The 21,513-nt window shown below is 38.2% G+C and overlaps 1 protein-coding gene across 1 annotated transcript in view; it reads left to right on the forward strand.

The window, feature by feature from the left end:
• PCDH15 (protocadherin related 15) overlaps window positions 1-21,513 on the forward strand; it is a 1,798,632-nt gene that overhangs the window by 1,586,052 nt on the left and 191,067 nt on the right. The window contains exons 25-26 of the mRNA XM_045164127.1: window positions 13,703-13,843; window positions 15,727-15,839. Of these exons, the coding sequence (XP_045020062.1) occupies window positions 13,703-13,843; window positions 15,727-15,839 (254 nt within the window). The remainder of the gene's footprint in view (window positions 1-13,702; window positions 13,844-15,726; window positions 15,840-21,513) is intronic.

Raw genomic sequence — 21,513 nt, forward strand, 5'->3', positions numbered from 1 at the left:
TACTCTGCATAGAAGTTAAATAATAAGGGTGACAGTTTGCAGTTTTGAGGTACTTGTTTCCCAGTTTTGAACCAGTCCATTTTTCCATATGTGGTTCTAACTGTTGCTTCTTCACCTGCATACAGGTTTCTCAGGATTCAGGTAAGATGGTGTGGTATTTCCATCTCTTTAAGAATTTTCCACAGTTTGCTATGATCCACACAGTCAAAGGCTTCAGCATAGTGAAAGAGGCAGAAATAGCTGTTTTTCTGGAATTCCCTTGCTTTCTCTGTGATGTTGGCAATTTTATCTCTTGATTCCTCTGTCTTTTCTAAACCCAGCTTGTACATCTGGAATTTCTCGATTCATGTACTGCTAAAGCTTAGCTTGATGGATTTTGAGCACTACCTTGCTAGCATGTGAAATGAGTGCAATTGTGCAATAGCTTGAGCATTCTTTGGCATTTCCTTTCTTTGGAATTGGAATGAACACCCAATCTTTTCCAGTCATGTGGCCACTGCTGAGTTTCCCAAATTTAGTGGCATATTGAATGCAATATTTTAATAACATCATCTTTTAGGATTTGAAATAATTCAGCTGGAATTCTATCACCTCCTCTAACTTTGTTCATAGTAATTCTTCGTAAGCCACACTTGATTTCCCTCTCTAGGATATCTAGCTCTAGGTGAATGACCACACCTTCGTGTTTATACAGGTCATTAAGATCCTTTTGTATAATTCTTCTGTGTATTCTTGCCACTTCTTCTTAATCTCATCTGCTTCTGTTAGGTCTTTACCATTTCTGTCCTTTATTGTGTTAAATGTTTTTTATCTACTGGCAAATAAAAAGTCCTTTGGGATTTGTTCTAAACTGCAGTTGATTTCAGTCATCTCCCTGATGCCAAGCTAAGGTTTTCAGCACTTGAATGATTAAGTTCCCAGTCATATCATGATCCTCATTTTGAACATTTTATTTAGGGAAATGTATCTCTCTAAAGATGGGAATACCAGACCACCTGACCTGCTTCTGAACTGAACTGAATGAGGGGCTAGCACAGAAATCCTTCTTAATCCCAACTTCCATTCACCAAAATATCCTTTGACACTTCTATTGAATTTTCAAATGCATGAAACTCACTTTTAGAGAGATCAGTTCAGTCCAGTTCAGTCGCTGAGTCATGTCAGACTCTTTGGAACCCAATGAATCGCAGCACAGCAGGCCTCCTTGTCCATCACCAACTCCCGGAGTTCACTCAAACTCATGTCCATCGAATCAGGGATGGCATCCAGCCACCTCATCCTCTGTCGTCCCCTTCTCCTCCTGCCCCCAATCCCTCACAGCATCAGGGTCATTTCCAGTGAGTCAACTCTTCGCATGAGGTGGCCAAAGTACTGGAGTTTCAGCTTTAGCATCAGTCCTTCCAATGAACACCCAGGACTGATCTCCTTTAGAATGGACTGGTTGGACCTCCTTGCAGTCGAAGGGACTCTCAAGAATCTTCTCCAACACCACAGTTCAAAAGCATCAATTCTTCAGTGCTCAGCTTTCTTCACAGTCCAGCTCTCATATCCATACATGACCACTGGAAAAACCATAGCCTTGAGTAGACAAATATTTGTTGGCAAAGTAATATCTCTGCTTTTGAATATGCTATCTAGGTTGGTCATAACTTTTCTTCCAAGGAGTAAGTGTCTTTTAATTTTATGGCTGCAATCACCATCTGCAGTGATTTTGGAGCCCCAAAATATAAAGTCTGACACTGTTTCCACTGTTTCCCCATCTATTTCCCATGAAGTGATGGGACCAGATGCCATGATCTTCGTTTTCTGAATGTTGAGTTTTAAGACAACTTTTTCACTCTCCTCTTTCCCTTTCATCAAGAGGCTTTTTAGTTCTTCTTCACTTTCTGCCATAAGGGTGGTGTCATCTGCATATCTGAGGTTATTGATATTTCTCCTGGCAATCTTGATTCCAGCTTGTGCTTCTTCCAGCCCAGCGTTCCTCATGATGTACTCTGCGTAGAAGTTAAATAAGCAGGGTGACAAAATACAGCCTTGACGAACTCCTTTTCCTATTTGGAACTAGTGGGTTGTTCCATGTCCAGTTCTAATTGGTGTTTCCTGACCTGCATACAGATTTCTCAAGAGGCACTTCATTAGTCTTTTAAAATTATGGTTATCTGAAGTAATGCTTGCTCAGAGAGTGAGGTCTGCTGGATTTATAGAAATAGCTGCCAAGCTAAATGAAAAGGTTTAAAACAAGGTGTTCTGCTATGTTTCTTCCATGTCCTCAGTTTCCATTATTTTTTAAAGAAACTCATTGTATTTTCCCTTCCAAGTACTCCAAGAGGCATAACGATAGGAAACTCTCTTTGTCACCACTGCTTGTTGAGAATCTTCATAGACAATCTCATCACTTTACTGTTAAATTAATGTTTATGTCTTGGTTAGTTCTGTCTAAATTTCTTGCCTTTTTAATGTCTTTTCAAAATGGCTGGATAAATAGGGAAAAATTCCAGAATTGCATAGTCTTATTTTCTATGTAATATTACACATATTATGAGATTATGTACTAATGTTTCATAGATTGTGTTGTATCTTAGTGACTCAGATGATAAAGAATTTGCCCACAGTGTGAGAGACCTGGGTTCAATCCCTGGATTGGGAAGATTCCCTAGAGAAGCAAATGGCTGCCCACTCTAGTATTCTTAGAGTTTCCCTGGTGGCTCAGGTGGCAAAAAATCTGGTTGCAATGGGGGAGGATCTGAGTTCGATCCCAGAGTTGGGAAGATCCCCAGGAGAAAGGAATGACTACGCACTCCAGTATGCTTGCTTGGAGAATTCCATGGATAGAGGAGCCTTGTGAGTTATAGCCCATGGCATTCCAAAGAGTTGGACATGACAGAAAGACTAACACTTTCAAAGTCCATTTTATAATCTCTTGGTAAAAGACAAAAAACGTCTCGAAACAGCAAAATATATTTCACTGCACAAGATTAAAATATCTGTACTCTAAGGATGATACATAAACATGTAGCTATTGAATTAAAGAATACAATTACATAGATTCCACTAAGTGAATATCTTATGAGGGCTTCCTTCATAGCTCAGTTCGTAAAAAATCCGCCTGCAGTGCAGGAGACCAGGGTTCGATTCCTGGGTCGGTAAGATCTGCTGGAGAAGAGATAGGCTACCCACTCCAATATTCTTGGGCTTCCCTTGTGGCTCAGGTGGTAAAGAATCTACTCTCAATGCAGGAGACCTGGGTTTGATCCCTGGGTTGGGAAGATCCCCTGGAGAAGGGAAAGGCTACCCATTCCAGTATTCTGGCCTGGAGAATTCCATGGATTGCATATCCCATGGGGGTAACAGTCAGACACGACTGAGCGACTTTCACTTTCAAGTGACTATCTAAGATTTTTTTTTTTTTTCCCCTTGATGGTGACCTAAAATAATAAGATAATTCATCTTATACTCTTGAGCCCACAATTTGAATACATTTCCTAAATAATTATGGCAGGTGAAAAGCATAGCATTAAAAATTTTAAAGTTAAGATTTCTTTTGTGAAAAGATAGCTCTTTCTTCAATATTGATGGTCCAAAAATATCTCTTATAGTTATAAATACATATATGTAAAGATAAAGTATAATTTATATATGTTATAAATCAAAATAGAAAACAATGATGAAGTATATTTATTTCAATTTAAGTATGTTTTAATAGATTCATTTTCTTTAAAAAATAATAATAAATATGATTAACTAATATATTCAGCTGAAAGAAATATCAACTTATTGGAAATATGTAAGAGTAAAGAAAGATCACTCTATTTCTAGTGCAATTTAAAATAAAGGAACACATATTTGGTAAATTTTTATTACATAAATGGTAATTTGAATATTTATATCTCATTATCTCATAGTTATAAAAATGTATAACTCCTAAGCTCAATGGACTATTTTTAAAAATGTAATTAGTGAATTTTGTAAAATATAATACTGTGATATGTATTAAATTTTAATATGATCGGGTATTAAGTAATATTTAATAATTGTAATGATAATATTAAAAAGCAGAGACATTATTTTGCCAAGAATTTCCATATAGTCAGAGCTATGGCTTTTCCAGTAGTCATGTTTGGATGTGATAGTTGGACCATAAAAAAACCGAGTGCCAAAGAATTGATGCTTTTGAACGGTGGTGTTGGTGAAGACTCTTGAGAATCCCTTGGACTGCAAGGAGGTCAAACCAGTCAATCCAAGAGGAAATCTGTCCTGAATATTCATTGGAAGGATAATGCTGAAGTTTCAATACTTAGGCCACCTGTTGTGAAGAACTGACTTATTGGAAAAGACCCTGATGACGGGAAAGATTGAAGGCAGAAGGAGAAGGGGACGACAGAGGATGAAGTAGTTGGATAGCATCACCGACTCAATGGACTTGAGTTTGAGCAAGCTCCAGGAGTTGGTGATGGACAAGGAAGCCTGGAAGTGCTGCAGTCCATGGAGTCATAAATTATTGGATACGACTGAGTGACTGAATTCAACTGAACCAGGTGATAAAGTTTTAGTGATAAAATTTATAATGACCTCTTTTTAGTTGTTTTGTACTTCTGAATTGCACATTATTAAGATTAATGCCATGCGCTGTGCTTAGTCACTCAGTCACATCTGATTCTTTGTGACCCCATCAACTGTAACCCACCAGGCTCCTCTGTCCATGGGATTCTCCAAGCAAGAATACTGGAGAAAATTGCCATGCCATCCTCCAGGGGATCTTCCTAGCCCAGGGATCAAACCCAGATCTGAGCCACCAGGGAAGCCCAAGACTACTAGAATGCGTAGTGTATCCCTTCTTCAGGGGATCTTCCCAACCCAGGAATCAAAACAGGGACTCCTGTATTGCTGGTAGGTTCTTTAACAGCTGAGCTACCAGTAAATCCCTGAGTAAAGCCATAATAGTTTTTATTTTTATTAATTTCTGAAAACCATGCATTTGACCCGATGTTGTAAATACTCCTGGAGCAATGCTAGAGAAGGTAGCTGAAGCTGTTCCCCAAGCCAATTACATTCACCTATTACAAAATCTAATTATTTAACTATAAAAGCAAGTCTTTTTTTTTTTTTAACAATTTCATCTCAGTTTTATTTTTAAATATATAGGAGAGCTATTCATTTGCTTAAAAAGTTTGTGTGGAAAGAGTTCTAGCTCATAATTATAGTTTGTTGCAACCAAACTATTTGTGAAGATTTATTCTACAAGTAGTTTAAAAATATGACACCCAGACCATATAATCATGTTATGTATTCACAAAAGGAAATACTGGCCTGTATCAGCAAGATCTTCCTTTCTGTGATGGATTCAGGGACAGGCTTCACTGAAAAGAAAAAATTCTCTAACACCTTTTAATAATTACTGGAATTGAAAACTTAGCCTTAAAAGGGTGACCGTAGATTGAATATCTTTTGTCTTATCTCCCTTCTTGTCTAATTTTTTAAAAAGTTAATTAGTTAATTTTAATTGGAGGGCAATTACTTTGCAAGTTTGTGGTGGGTTTTGCCATACATTGACATGAATCAGTCATGAGTGTACATGTGTCCTCCATCCTGAAACCCCATCCCACCTCCCTCCCAATCCCATCCCTCAGGGTAATCCCAGTGCACTGGCCCTGAGCACCCTGTCTCATGCATCGAACCTGGATTGGCAATCTGTTTCACATATGGTACTATACAGGTTTCAATGCTGTTTTCTCAAATCATCCCACCCTCGTCTTCTCCCTCAAAGTCCAGAAGTCTGTTCTTTATCTCTATGTCTCTTTAGCTGTCTCACATATAGGGTCATCATTATCATCTTTCAAAATTCCATATATATGCATTAATATACTGTATTTGTGTTTTTCTTTCTGACTTACTTCACTCTGTATATTTGGCTCCAGTTTCATCCACTTCATTAGAACTGATTCAAATGCATTCTTTTTTTTTTTTTTTTTTTTTTTCTTTTTTTTTTTTATTTTATTTTTAAACTTTACATAACTGTATTAGATTTGCCAAATATCAAAATGAATCCGCCACAGGTTTACATGTGTTCCCCATCCTGAACCCTCCTCCCTCCTCCCTCCCCATTCCATCCCTCTGGGTCGTCCCAGTGCACCAGCCCCAAGCATCCAGTATCGTGCATCGAACCTGGACTGGCAACTCATTTCATACATGATATTTTACATGTTTCAATGCCATTCTCCCAAATCTTCCCACCCTCTCCCTCTCCCACAGAGTCCATAAGACTGTTCTATACATCGGTGTCTCTTTTGCTGTCTCGTACACAGGGTTATTGTTACCATCTTTCTAAATTCCATATATAAATGCATTCTTTTTAATAGCTGAGTAATATTTCATTGTGTATATATACCACGGCTTTCTTATCCATTAGTCTGCTGATGGACATCTAGGTTGTTTCTATGTCCTAGCTATTATAAACAGTGCTGTGATGAACATTGAGGTACATGTGTCTTTCTCAATTCTGGTTTCCTCAGTGTGTATGCCCAGAAGTGGGATTGCTGGGTCATAAGGCAGCTCTCTTTCCAGTTTTTAAAGGAATCTCCACACTGTTCTCTATAGTGACTGTACTACTTTGCATTCCCACCAACAGTGTAAGAGGGTTCCCTTTTCTCTGGACCCTCTCCAGCATTTATTGTTAGTAGATTTTTGATAGCAGTCATTCAGACCAATGTGAGATGGTACCTCATTGTGGTTTTGATTTGCATTTCTCTGATAATGAGTGATGATTAAACATCTTTTCATGTGTTTGTTAGCCATCTGTATGTCTTCTTTGGGGAAATGTCTGTTTAGTACTTTGGCCCATTTTTTGATTGGGTCGTTTATTTTTCTGGAATTGAGCTGCAGGAGCTGCTTGTATATTTTTGAGATTAATTCTTTGTCAGGTGCTTCATTTGCTATTATTTTCTCCCATTCTGAGGGCTATCTTTTCATCTTGCTTATAGTTTCCTTCATTGTGCGAAAGCTTTTAAGTTTAATTAGGTCCCATTAGTTTATTTCTGCTATTATTTTCATTACACTGGGAGGTGGATTGTAGAGGATCCTGCAGTGATTTATGTCAGAGAGTGCTTTGCCTATGTTTTCCTCTAGGAGTTCTGTCGTTTCTGGTCTTACATTTAGATCTTTAATCCATTTTGAGTTTATTTTTGTGTATGGTGTTAGAAAGTGTTCTAGTTTCATTCTTTTACAATTGGTTGACCAGAGTTCCCAGCACCACTTGTTAAAGAGATTGTCTTTTCTCCATTGTATATTCTTGCCTCCTTTGTCAAAGATAAGGTGTCCATAGGTGCTTGGATTTATCTCTGGGCTTTCTATTTTGTTCCACTGATCTAAATTTCTGTTTTTGTGCCAGTACCATACTGTCTTGCTGACTGTAGCTTTGTAGTATAGCCTGAAGTCGGGCAGGTTGATTCCTCCAGTTCCATTCTTCTTTCTCAAGATTGCTTTGGCTGTTCAAGGTTTTTTGTATTTCCGTACAAATTGTGAAAGTATTTGTTCTAGCTCTGTGAAAAATACCGTTGGTAGTTTGATAGGGATTACATTGTATCTATAGATTGCTTTGAATAGTATACTCATTTTCACTGTATTTATTCTTCCAATCCACAAACATGGTATATTTTTCCATCTATTAGTGTCTTCTTTGATTTCTTTCACCAGTGTTTTATAGTTTTCTATATATAGGTCTTTTGTTTCTTTAGGTAGCTTTATTCCTAAGTATTTTATTCTTTTCATTGCAACAGGGAATGTAATTGTTTCCCTAATTTCTCTTTCCTTTTACTCATTGTTAGTGTATAGGAATGCAAGGGATTTCTCTGTGTTAATTTTATATCCTACAACTTTACTATATTCCCTGATTATCTGTAGTAATTTTCTGGTGGTGTCTTTAGGGTTTTCTAGCCAGGGTTCAGCAATATGTGAACTGTGAACTTCCTGATGTTCAAGCTGGTTTTAGAAAAGGCAGAGGAACCAGAGATCAAATTGCCAATATCTGCTGGATCATGGAAAAAGCAAGAGAGTTCCAGAAAAACATCTACTTCTGCTTCATTGACTATGCCAAAGCCTTTGACTGTGTGGATCACAGTAAATTGTGGAAAATTCTGAAAGAGATGGGAATACCAGACCTCACCTGATCTGCCTCTTGAGAAATTTGTATGCAGGTCAGGATGCAACAGTTAGAAATGGACATGGAACAAAAGACTGGTTCCAAATAGGAAAAGGAGTTCGTCAAGGCTGTATATTGTCACCCTGTTTATTTAACTTATATGCAGAGTAAATCATGAGGAACGCTGGACTGGAAGAAACACAAGCTGGAATCAAGATCACCAGGAGAAATATCAATAACCTCAGATATGCAGATGACACCACCCTCATGGCAGAAAGTGAAGAGGAACTAAAAAGCCTCTTGATGAAAGTGAAAGTGGAGAGTGAAAAAGTTGGCTTAAAGCTCAACATTCAGAAAACGAAGATCATGGCATCCGGTCCCATCACTTCATGGGAAATAGATGGGGAAACAGTGGAAACAATGTCAGACTTTATATTTCTGGGCTCCAAAATCACTACGGATGGTGACTGCAGCCATGAAATTAAAAGACGCTTACTCCTTGGAAGGAAAGTTATGACCAACCTAGATAGCATATTCAAAAGCAGAGATATTACTTTGCCAACAAAGGTTCGTCTAGTCAAGGCTATGGTTTTTCCTGTGGTCATGTATGGATGTGAGAGTTGGACTGTGAAGAAGGCTGAGTGCTGAAGAATGGATGCTTTTGAACTGTGGTGTTGGAGAAGATTCTTGAGAGTCCTTTGGACTGCAAGGAGGTCCAACCAGTCCATTCTGAAGGAGATCAGCCCTGGGATTTCTTTAGAAGGAATGATGCTAAAGCTGAAACTCCAGTACTTTGGCCACCTCATGCGAAGAGTTGACTCATTGGAAAAGACTCTGATGCTGGGAGGGATTGGGGGCAGGAGGAGAAGGGGACGACAGAGGATGAGATGGCTGGATGGCATCACTGACTCGATGGATGTGAGTCTGAGTGAACTCCGGGAGTTGGTGATGGACAGGGAGGCCTGGCGTGCTGCAATTCATGGGGTCGCGAAGAGTCAGACACTACTGAGCGACTGATCTGATCTGATGTAGAGGATAATGTCATCTGCAAACAGTGAGAGTTTTATTTCTTCTTTTCCAATCTGTATTCCTTTTATTTCTTTTTCTTCTCTAATTGCTATGGCTAAAACTTCCAAAACTATGTTGAATAGTAGTGGGGAGTGGGCACCCTTGTCTCCTTCCTGACTTTAGGGGAAATGCTTTCAATTTTTCACCACTGAGGATAATGTTTGCTGTGGGTTTATCATATATGGCTTTTATTCTGTTCAGGTATGTTCCTTCTATGCCTGCTTTATGGAAGGCTTTTATCATAAATGGATGTTGAATTTGTCAAAGGCTTTCTCTGCATCTATTGAGATAATCATATGGTTTTTACAGAATTCAACAGCATATTAAAAAGATCATACATCATGACCTTTATCATGGTCTTTATCCCAGGGATGCAAGGAGTCTTCAGTATTCGCAAAAATCTATGTGATACACCACATTAACAAATTGAAACAAGGCTATTATTTAAAAATATATATATTTTAGAAGGAAAATTAGGAAGAGAGGGAAGGAAACAGGGAGGAGAAGAAGAGGAAAGAGAAAATAGAGTGAAGAAGAAAAGGTTGTGAGGAGAGAGGGAGGGAGAAAATGAAAGAAAGAGAAAAAAAACCTTTTGAATACATTCAAAGAACATCTAAATCATTTTAGGTATTTAGTTGTATTATGTTTTATGAAATGAAATGTGGTGCCTTGATAACAGGGTGATGGAAGAAACAATTAAAATGTCTTTTATGGGCTTAAAATGTCATCTTAAGGCCACATTTTCTTTATGTGATAGTAATCTCTGTCAAATCAGAATTCAAAATCTACTGATATGGCTAATATATAACATATATGTTCTTCTACATACAACATTATCTGTAGCAATCCTCCAGGAAGATTGTAAGATATTCTGGATAGCAAAGTATTTTAGGCATCTTCAGGATAACACTCTGTAACACTAAAAGTTGTTTGGTTTTGGTTTGTTGGTTTTATCAATTAAACTATAAACTCCAAATGTATCACTAATATCTTGGCATTATTAGATGCTAAGTATAACTGACATATTGTACATTTCTTGATAACTGAGTCATGATAGTCTTAAGAATTGCAAAACTATAGACTGAATGGATATTGATGCTAGTAGAAACTGAAAATTTGTTTTTGAAATGGTTTTTGCTGTAATTTTTCTCTAGTAACAAAAGTGCTAAAAATTTAAATTTAGGATAATTAACAAACAGGAGGTATGTAAATCATGGACTAGAAGAAATTCTACATGACTTGAGTAGAGGTAGAGAAGATCAAAGTGCCTGTCACAGAGCCTTGGGACCCTCTAAGAAGAGTGGGAACAAGCAGAATCTGAGATGGAGTCACCAGATAGGAAGAAGGAAAAACAAAAGAGTGAACAGAGTTGCATCAAGCGTTCAAGGATGTAGTGATAAACCAAGATGGCATGAATGAAAGGATTGGACTTACAGCTAGTAATTAGGGGATTATACAAGTTCTGTAGGCTGACATATTTGTCCTGTAATCCCAGTATAACTCAGGAATCAACATGAGCAACACATTCTATTCAAGGATTGTCATGAAGAAGCTCAACAATATTGAGAATAATGTTCTCAGAACCATCATCCCACAAAGCTTCATTAATCAAATGAGCCTATGAGGTAACATTGGTGTTACACCCTTATACCACATCAGGATAATGCCAAATAGAAGTGTCCTTCTCTAAGAGTTTTGTGATATAGCATAGTGTTTGTTAAGGTTTGAAATCAAACTTGACCACATATTAGCTCTGAGTCCAAGGTGTTTATTTTACCTCTAGGACTGATGAGATTTACTGGCTGTAAGCACTTAAAAAAAGTAGAGTGTCCACCCCATTATAATTAAAAGTAAAGCCAGTCTTAACTCTAATATAAGTGATGACATTCAATGTATTTTTGACTGTTACAGTTACAGACTTTTTCAAAATGATCAAATGGTAGCTTTTCTTTACAAATAAATTTTTTTGTTTGCTATTCCAACTTATCTTAATATATGTCTGGGACATTTCAACATTTTTAAATGCCATATAAGCTGACAGGGAGCTTGGGGTCTCTATGGAGATTCCCCTGGGGAGTCAGACGTCCTCTCGTGTTGGGGCATGGAACCCCGCTTCCCTCTAGAGGTGGAAAAGGGGTGTCAGGCCTCCTGTCGAGTTGAGGTAGGGATCAGGGGCTATTTCTAGTGGTGCCATGGGGTTCTCAGGCCCTGCTTCGTCTCATGAGATGATGCTCGGGGTGACATTCGAGTCGTTGCAGGGGAATGAGGCCTTATCTCCAGTGGACAGGGACATCGGGGTCTTTTCTAACGGTGGCATGACCCCTGGAGTTCCTCTCGAGTTTCAAGGTGAGACCAGCCTCCTCCTGAGGTGCGACAGGAACATCGGGATTCCTTTGCAGATGAAGCAGGGGAATGGACCCTCATCTCGAGATGAGGAGGGGAAACCAGGACTCTTCTTGAGTTGTGGCAGGAAACTCGGGGTTCCTCTCGACTGGAGACGGGTATGTTGGGGAACTTCTTGAGTTGCCTAAAGGGTGCCAAGTACCCTTTCGAGGCTTAAGAGGGAAGGTGGGATTTCTCTCGAGATGCTGCAGTGGAGAGGGGCCTCATCTCGCATTGAGGGGAGAATCTCTTGGGTTTCTTGAGTCACGGCAGGACACTTGGAGTTCCTCTCGAGTTGCAACGGGAACCTCAGGGACCCGCTCCTGTTGCCTCAGGAAAGTTAAGTCTCCATTCGAGTTGCGAGGGGCCTTTAGGGATTCCTCTCCAGTCGGTGCAGGGGCATAGGGCCTCTTCTCGAGTTGAGGCTGGAACCTCAGGGTTCCTCTCCAGTTCTGACATGAATCTTGGGGTTCCTATGGAGTTTCAACAGGGATTCAGGCCTCGTCTCGTGTGGAGACATGGAACTCAGCTTCCCTCTCGAGGTGTAAAAGAGGTGTCTGGGGCTTTTTCTCGAGGTGCCACGGGGCTGTCACACCTCCCTTTATATTTTGAGTCAATTCTCGGTGTTCTAGTTGAGTCAGTGCAGGGGAATCAGGCTTATCTGGAATGGCTGGGGAAATCGGGGTCTTTTTGAATTGAGGCACGACTCCTGGGGATGCGCTCAAGTTTCAAGGGGAAATCGGCCTCCTACTGAGGGCCGATGGCAACGTCGGAATTTCTTTCCCTACGAAGCAGGGGAATTGACCCTCATCTCGAGTTGAGGAGGGGAAAACAGGGCTCTTCTTGAGTTGTGGCGTGAAACTCGGGGTTCCTCTCTAGTGGGGATGGGTGTCTCGCGGACCTTCCTGAGTTGCATCAAGGGTGTCAAGTACCCTTTCACATTTCAAGAGGGAATGTGGAGTTTCTCTCGAGACACTGCTCTGGGAAAGGGCCTCATCTCACATTGAGGGGAGAATCTCGTGGTTTTTCTCGAGTTGCGGTGGGAACCTTGGGGTTCATCTCAAGTTGCAATGGGGATCTCAGGGACCGGCTTGTGTTGCCTCAGAGAAGTTGCCAACATTTATTTGTTAAAATGTTAAAACAAACTCAAGCGCATCCCCAGGAGTCGTGCCTCAGTTTGAAAAGACCCCGATTTCCCCATCCTCCCACCACCCTCCCACCACCCGCCCAGCACCTTCCCACCATCCTTCCACCACCCTCCCACCACTCTCCCACCATCCTCCCAAAACCCTCCCACCACCCGCCCACCCTCTTCCAACCCCACCCCACCCCCGCCCATCCTCCTCCAACCCGCCCCCCCCCCCGCCCACCACCCTCCCAACATCCTCCCAGCACCCTCCCAACACCCGCCCACCACTCTCCCTCCACCCGCCCAACACCCTCCCTCCACCCTCCCAACTTAAATGAAGCTTCAAGTTCATTCAAAAAGTGTGTGGTAGACTATATATGTAAAAATTTTAGTATGATTCTCACACATAATAAGCTTCCAACAGATATTTACTATCATTATTTTACTATTATTCCTATCATCATTAGTAGTAATGTTATCCTAAAGGATTGTTGTAAGAATTGATTTATGAAAATAAGCTTGCCTAGTAAACAGCATAGAACAGATGGCAAGTAATGTTTCTTTTACTTTCATACCCACTCCTCCAGTTTACCTTAATCCTTCACACTTTATATTCTCTGAGCATCACAGAGTTCTAATAAGGAAAATAACTTATAATGATCTCAGATGATAAAATATTAAAGAGAAACAATGTTCAAAGAAGAATGTGAAGTTCATAGAATTAAAGAAATATGGAGGGAAGACATCCAAGGAAACCTTTGATTTATTCTTTTACATAAATAATTTTAAATAACATGTAATAAAGACACTACTCTGATTCAGACTCTTATTCTAAAGAAATAAAATTTCTGCTACATTGTAAACCTGAAAATATGAAAAGTTAAAATATCATTTTTCATTTCTAAATGACTATTTATTTTACAAATCAATTTTGCATTATCACTACATTTTGTTTTCATTTTGTGAAATAATATATAATTTTATTTTAGGGATTACCTGCAAGCCATGTGAGATATAGGGTAGATGATGTCCAATTTCCTTATCCTGCAAGTATTTTTGATGTAGAAGAAGATTCTGGAAGAGTAATAACTCGAGTTAATCTTAATGAAGAACCTACAACAATTTTTAAGGTCAGTTCAGTGTTTTCTCTATAGTGTCTATTTGATATTTAACTTTTGTTTTAGAGTTTGGTTTAATAAATAACCATACACTTTCCCATTTTTCTCCTTTTTAATATTTTAAAGTTACAAAACAGTACATTTTTACTGCATAGGCACTTAGAAACTACAGTTAAGTAAAAAGGAAAAAAATGCTTGATATTTCTCATCTTGAGGTTAAAATTTACCATTTTATTTCTATCTTTGTGATAAAATTCCCTGCAAATGAAAGCATACAAAATGTTTAAAAATAGCATGACTGTATGATTGTATTATTCATAATACTTTTTAAAATTTAAGTATATGAACACTATTAATGATATTTAAATGGTTGTACAATGTTCTATTATATGACTATACTATTTTTTTTTCTTTTTTTGTTCAATAACTTGTTGTTGGATAATTAGTCTGTTTCCAATTTTTGTTACAACGATATTTACTGTTGCAAAACTCCTTGTTCAGATATAAGTTGCCACTTGATATTTCTTTTCCTCAAATCAGTACCTAGAGGCAATTGCTGGTTCAAGTTTATGTCTTCTTGATACATTATACTTTTAGAAAATTTGAAATAATATTACCCTTCACTTTTATCATAAATAATCCATTATATTAAATATTTGACTGTTTGCATTCTCTGTAGTTACGAGAAAGATTTTGTCTCTGAGAATAAAGCCTTTGACCATACATTGGGGTGATACTTTCACCAGTTAACCTTGTGAATATCAATGAGCACTGTCTCACATAATTTTATCTCCATTTGAAATAATTGTTCTGTTTGTAAGTATTAACCTGAAGGCAAATTGTGACTCTCAGGATGACCCTTGATTGTGGTTCCATGATCTAGTCTGATTTAGTTTAGATTAATCACCTGCAGCATCCAAAAGTATATACATTCTAGAGAAATACATAGTTTTGAACTTTAATATTTCTTAAAATAAACTGAAGTTTTTCTTGACATAATACAGTAAGTCAAAAAATGATGATTATAAAAGCTATTGTAGTAATAAATGATATACAGATATTAATCTTAAGACAAAAACTTTTTATTTAGTTCACATCATTTGAACATTCTTTATTCTATAGTATGAACTTGGTTTTATATAATTAATTGTTTTTAAGAGAGTGCATATCAAAGTGTGTCAAACTATGAAGATTTCCAATTTTATCCTCCAAAGTGAAGTATTTCTTTTGTATAATTGTGCAGACAATTGATTCACTGGAAAAATTAATTTATTTTTATAAGCAAGCTAATTAGCTTTTTGCTATTGATGCAACTGAACTTAATACTTTTAAAATGTGTTCAAACTTGTAAAAGTCTCATGTTTTCACTGTAGGCACCAGTGGAATTATGAAAGAAAGAAAAGGTTTTGAGAGATGTAGTAACTTATACCCATTTTACTGCTAGCTTTTTTTTAAAAAATTTATTTATTTATTTTAATTGGAGGCTAATTACTTTACAATATTGTAGTGTTTTTTGCCATACATTGACATGCATCAGCCATGAGTGTACATGTGTTCCCCCATCCTGAACCCCCCTCCCAACTCCTTCCCCATCCCATCCCTCAGGGTTGTCCCAGTGCACCATCTTTGAGTGCCCTGTTTCATTATATCACAAAGCTATTAACTGAATTTCTTTGAGTTTTCTCACCTGGCAAATGGAAATAATAACATCTACTTGGTGGGATTGTTGTGCATATTCTAGCATGTCTCCTCTACTTGGTAGGCAATGAGAAAATGTTTACTGCTCCCCCTTTTGGAACCAGGCAGTTCAATAATTTAAAACATTCATGGAAAAATTATGCTTTTGTCTTCTTTTTTTAAATCATCTTTAACTTGAGTTTTTACTACTTTTTAAGTTGGTCATTGTTGCTTTTGATGATGGTGAGCCTGTGATGTCCAGCAGTGCCACTGTGAAGATTCTTGTCTTACATCCAGGAGAAATCCCACGCTTTACACAAGAGGAATACAGGTATTGATTACTATCAGGTTTTGTAATATACAAAGGTTTTTATTCTGTTTTGTTTTGTTTTCTTTTAGCCTCTCAAAATTGATGTAATGTGAATTTATCAGTGAAGCAGACCTAATTTTAGTTTCTTTTATAAATTAACATAATATTTATTTAAAAAGTTAATATACTTAAATGATAATCTAGTATAGATTTCAGTTTTAGAAATGCTTTGATGAATAATGGATCCTTTAAAATAGTTAAAGTTAGCTTTGAAAAATGCAGTATTATGTTTAGGGGTTTAATTTGCAACTGATTAATTATCTCAGTGGTAAAAAGTAGATATTTCGTTTCTTGTTACTGCCAGTTACATTATATCATTTAATTCTGAGTTATATCTGAAATGATATTTCCTATATAATCAGTGAGTGAGAGAATGTGTGTGTGTTTACGTTTATATGAGCTATAGAGTCAGTATATATACATTCTTAGTCAGGTGAGGCTGTCGTAACAAATTTCAAGGATTCTGCGTCTTAAACAACAGACATTATTTTCACACAGCTCTGGAGCCTGGAAGTTCAAGATCAGGGATTCAGCATGATCAGGTTTTGGTGAAAGGTCTCTTCTTGGCTTGCAGACTGTTGCCTTGTTGCTATAACCTGACATAGAGGAAAGTGAAAGAAAGCAGGTCTCTGGTATCTTTTCCTACAAAGGCACTAACCCCAAGATAAGTGCCCCCACTTCATGATCCCGTCTAAACCTAGATACTCCCAAGGCCCCATCTCCAAATAACATCCCTAACATGAAGGTTAGAATGTCAAATATGAATTTTAGGGGAACACGGTTCAGTTCATTGTGTGTATTAGAAAGAGAATTTATTGAAAAAATAAGGACACTAAAATTACTATATGTTCATGATTGCTTCATGATTGGATGTAGGTGAAAGGATATTGTGTAATGCTCACTTGCAAATATAGCATAATTTCTTTCATGATTTTTCAAAATTCAATTAAGTTAAAATATTAATGTACTTTTATTAGTGTGTTAGGACCCGTTGGAGACAGTTTTCTCAAAAACAGTTGATGGAGACTCACTATATACTGTATTTCTCTATTTACTCCTTCTGGACAAAGACTTAAAAGTTGTTACACTCCAGAGGCTAACAACTATGGGTTGGAAGCAAAAGACTATACAAAAAGCATAATACACTGTAAAAACACAGTAATAGAAGGTCAAAATACTAAGGAAGCATGTTAGAGACACACTTAATGGTGTCTGAATATGATCACCATAGTTTTGAGCTGCTTCTTGAAGAAAGAGTAGAGATTCAGTTCAGTTCAGTTGCTCAGTTGTGTCCAACTCTTTGCAACCCCACTCATGTCCATTGAGTCCGTGATGCCATCCAACCATCTATCTCATTCTCTGCCATCCCCTTCTCCCACCTTCAATCTTTCCCAGCATCAGGGTCTTTTCAACTGAGTCGGTTCTTCGCATCAGGTGGACAAAATGTTGGAGTTTCAGCTTCAACATCAGTCCTTCCAATGAACACCCAGGACTGATCTCCTTTAGAATGGACTGGTTGGACCTCCTTGCAGTCCAAGGGACTCTCAAGACTCTTCTCTAACACCACACTTCAAAAACATCAGTTCTTCGGTGCTCAGCTTTCTTCAGTCCAATTCTCACATCCATACATGACCATTGGAAAAACCATAGCCTTAACTAGACAGACATTTGTTGGCAAAGTAATGTTTCTGCTTTTCAATATACTGTCTAGATTGGTTATAACTTTCCTTCCAAGGAGTAAGCATCTTTTAATTTCATGGCTGCAATCACCATCTGCAGTGATATTGGAGCCCAGAAAAATAAAGTCTGACACTGTTTCCACTGTTTCCCCATTTATTTGCCATGAAGTGATGGGACCGGATGCCATGATCTTAGTTTTCTGAAAGTTGAACTTTAAGCCAAAATTTTCACTCTCCTCTTTCACTGTCATCAAGAGGCTCTTTAGTTCTTCTTCACTTTCTGCCATAAGGGTGGTGTCATCTGCATATCTGAGGTTATTGATATTTCTCCCGGCAATCTTGATTCCAGCTTGTGCTTCCTCCAGCCCAGCATTTCTCATGATGTACTTGGCATATAAGTTAAATTATCATGGTGACAATATGCAGCCTTGACGTACTCCTTTTCCTATTTGAAACCAGTCTGTTGTTCCATGTCCAGTTCTAACTGTTGCTTCCTGACCTGCATCAGGTTTCTCAAGAGGCAGGTCAGGTGGTCTGGTACTCCCAACTCTTTCACAATTTTCCACAGTTTATTGTGATCCACACAGTCAAAGTCTTTGGCATAGTCAATAAAGCAGATATAGATGTTTTTCTGGAACTCTCAAGCTGTTTTGATGATCCAGTGGATGTTGGCAATTTGATCTCTGTTCTTTTCTAAAAGGCAGAGGAACAGAGATCCTTTTCAGCTTGAACATCTGAAAGTTCATGGTTCACATATTGTTGAAGCCTGGCTTGGAGAATTTTGAGCATTACTTTACTAGCGTATGAGATGAGTGCAATTGTGCAGTAGTTTGAGCATTCTTTGGCATTGCCTTTCTTTGGGATTGGAATGAAAACTGACCTTTTCCAGTCCTGTGGCCACTGCTGAGTTTTCCAAATTTGCTGACAAATTGAGTACAACACTTTCACAGCATCATCTTTCAGGATTTGAAATAGCTTAACTGGAATTCCGTCACCTCCACTAGCTTTGTTCATAGTGATGCTTCCTAAGGCCCACTTGACTTCACATTCCAGGATGTCTGGCTCTAAGTGAGTGACCACACCATCGTGATTATCTTGGTCATGAAGATCTTTTTTTGTACAGTTCTTCTGTGTATCCCTGCCACCTCTTCTTAATATCTTCTGCTTCTGTCAGGTCCATACCATTTCTATCCTTTATCGAGCCCATCTTTGCACGAAATGTTCCCTTGGTATCTCTAATTTTCTTGAAGAGATCTCTTGTCTTTCCCATACTAAGTTTTCCTCTTTTTCTTTGCATTGATCACTGAGGAAGGCTTTCTTATCTCTCCTTGCTAGTCTTTGGAACTCTGCATTCAGATGCTTATATCTTTCCTTTTCTCCTTTGCTTTTCGCTTCCCTTCTTTTCACAGCTATTTGTATGGCCTCCTCACATAGCCATTTTGCTGTTTTGTGTTTCTTTTTCTAGGGCATAGTCTTGATTCCTGTTTCCTGTACAATGTCACAAACCTCTGTCCATAGTTCATCAGGCACTCAGTCTGTCAGACCTAGTCCCTTAAATCTATTTCCAACTTCCACTTATATAGTCATAAGGGATTTTATTTAGGTCATACCTGAATGGTCTAGTGGTTTTCTCCATTTTCTTCAATTTCAATCTGAATTTGGCAATAAGGAGTTCATGATTTGAGCCATAGTCAGCTCCAGGTCTTTTTTTTTTTTTTTTTTGCTGACTGTATAGAGCTTCTCCATCTTTGGCTTCAAAGAATATAATCAATCTGATTTTGGTGTTGACCATCTGGTGATGTCCATGTGTAGAGTCTTCTCTTGTGTTGTTGGAAGAGGGTGTTTGCTATGACCAATGCGTTCTCTTGGCAAAACTCTGTTAGCCTTTGACCTGCTTCATTCTGTACTCCAAGGCCTAGTTTGCCTGTTACTCTAGGTGTTTCTTGAGTTCCTACTTTTGCATTCCAGTCCCCTATAATGAAAAGGACATCTTTTTTGGGTGTTAGTTCTAGAATATCTTGTAGGTCTTCATAGAACTGTTCAACTTCAGCTTCTTCAGCATTTTGGGTCATAGACTTGGATTACCATGATATTGAATGGTTTGCCTTGGAAACGAACAGAGATCATTCTGTCGTTTTTGAGATTGCATCCAAGTACTGCATTTCGGACTCTTTTGTTGACCATGATGGCTACTCCACTTCTTCTAAGGGATTCCTACCCACAGTAGTAGATATAATGGTCATCTAATGGTGACTGGAATGGCCACCCATTCCAGTCCATCTTAGTTTGCTGATTCCTAGAATGTTGACGTTTGCTCTTGGCATCTCCTGTTTGACCACTTCCAATTTGCCTTGATTCATGGACCTAACATTCCAGGTTCCTATGCAATATTGTTCTTTACAGCATCGGACCTTGCTTCTATCACCAGTCACATCCACAATTGGGCTTTGCTTTTGCTTTGGCTCCATCTCTTCATTCTTTCTGGAGTTATTTCTCCACTTACCTAGATCAGACATTTACAAAAATTGTACCTAGTATTTTAGATAAGTTCAAATATCCCTCAGCTTCAGCTCAACAAAATTCCCACTCTTGTTCTCTAAAGCTTCTCACCTCATATCTAGTCTTTCTTTGAAAGTCCCCAAAGAAGAAAAAAGTATACTGTGTAACACCTTCCCTTTAAATAAACTCAGAAATTGATGTCCTTTTATTCTTTTTTTTTTTCCTGTGCTTTCATTTGGAATCACTTCCTTAGTAATAGATATATCCCTCCAGACCTCTCCATTATAGTGCTCATTAACTCTTTTAGCTAAAATATTGTGCATTAAGGCCAAGATCATGGATTGCATCAGGGCATTGCTCCAACAATTTTTTTTTAACTGTCTTTGTTTAATGTCACTTTTAAAAATACGGATGTTTTGTTCAATGAATAATTTACCATTTCTTATCTTCTCTGCATAGAACTACTAACTGCAAATAGATTTCATTAATAATGCTGTTAACTGAGAAGAAAAGCTAGCCAATTATTTGGTGCTAAAATTAAAATAGTCACATTAGTATATGTGGAAGAATTCTTTGACCTTCCAGAAGAACATTTCTAACAATTGCAAATAGTGCCCTTGACTATCAAGTTCATTTATTATTCTGGCACATAAAGGCATTTAGGTAATCTTGTTGCATCCTACAGTTTACAAAGAAAATTCTATACAAGAATCAGTATAATTGCCGTAATGGACTTAATAGCACTTAGATACTAAACAGGATTGTTTTGTTTTCTGTCATAAAGCCAGAAAACCTGGATAATACAAAGGTCATTTCAAATACTGATAGAAAATTCTGCATTATGCATAAATGTAAATTTTGTTGTTGTTCAGTCCCTCAGTCATGTCTGACCCTCTGCAAACCCATGGACTGCAGCATGCCAGGCTTTCCTGTCCTTCACTATATCCTGGTATTTGCTCAGACTCGTGTCCGTTGAGTCGATGATGCCATCCAAACATCTTATCCTCTGTGGACCCCTTCTCCTTTGAACTTATATTTTACATAGGCTTAAATTTGATGTAAACTGTGGAATGAACTATTTTTAAAAAGAAACCTAAGAGTGATAATTATTTTCTTCATCAATTATCTCTCCATTCTTTTAAGGTTTTGGAATAGTGCACAGCAGAAGTGCCTGGATGCTTCTTAAAGCCTTTCCTCTCCCTCCAGGGTATACAGCTAGAGCACTTTTCCTAGCCTCACTTTCTAGCGGATCCCTGTGACTGAGTTCTGGCCAATAAAATGTGGAACAATATTGTCTACACCATTTCTTGGCCTCAGTTAACCTTTGTGAAATGGAAACAATACCCAAGGAACTTTGGGATCCATATGTTGACAGTTGTAGAAATACAAGATAAAAGGGACCCAGGTCCCTGAAACTCAGCTTAGAGAAGAGCTGCCTGCTTAGGAAGCCCTCAATG

The sequence above is a fragment of the Bubalus bubalis genome, chromosome 23 (assembly GCF_019923935.1).
Source record: "Bubalus bubalis isolate 160015118507 breed Murrah chromosome 23, NDDB_SH_1, whole genome shotgun sequence".
NCBI classification, from domain to species: Eukaryota; Metazoa; Chordata; class Mammalia; order Artiodactyla; family Bovidae; genus Bubalus; species Bubalus bubalis.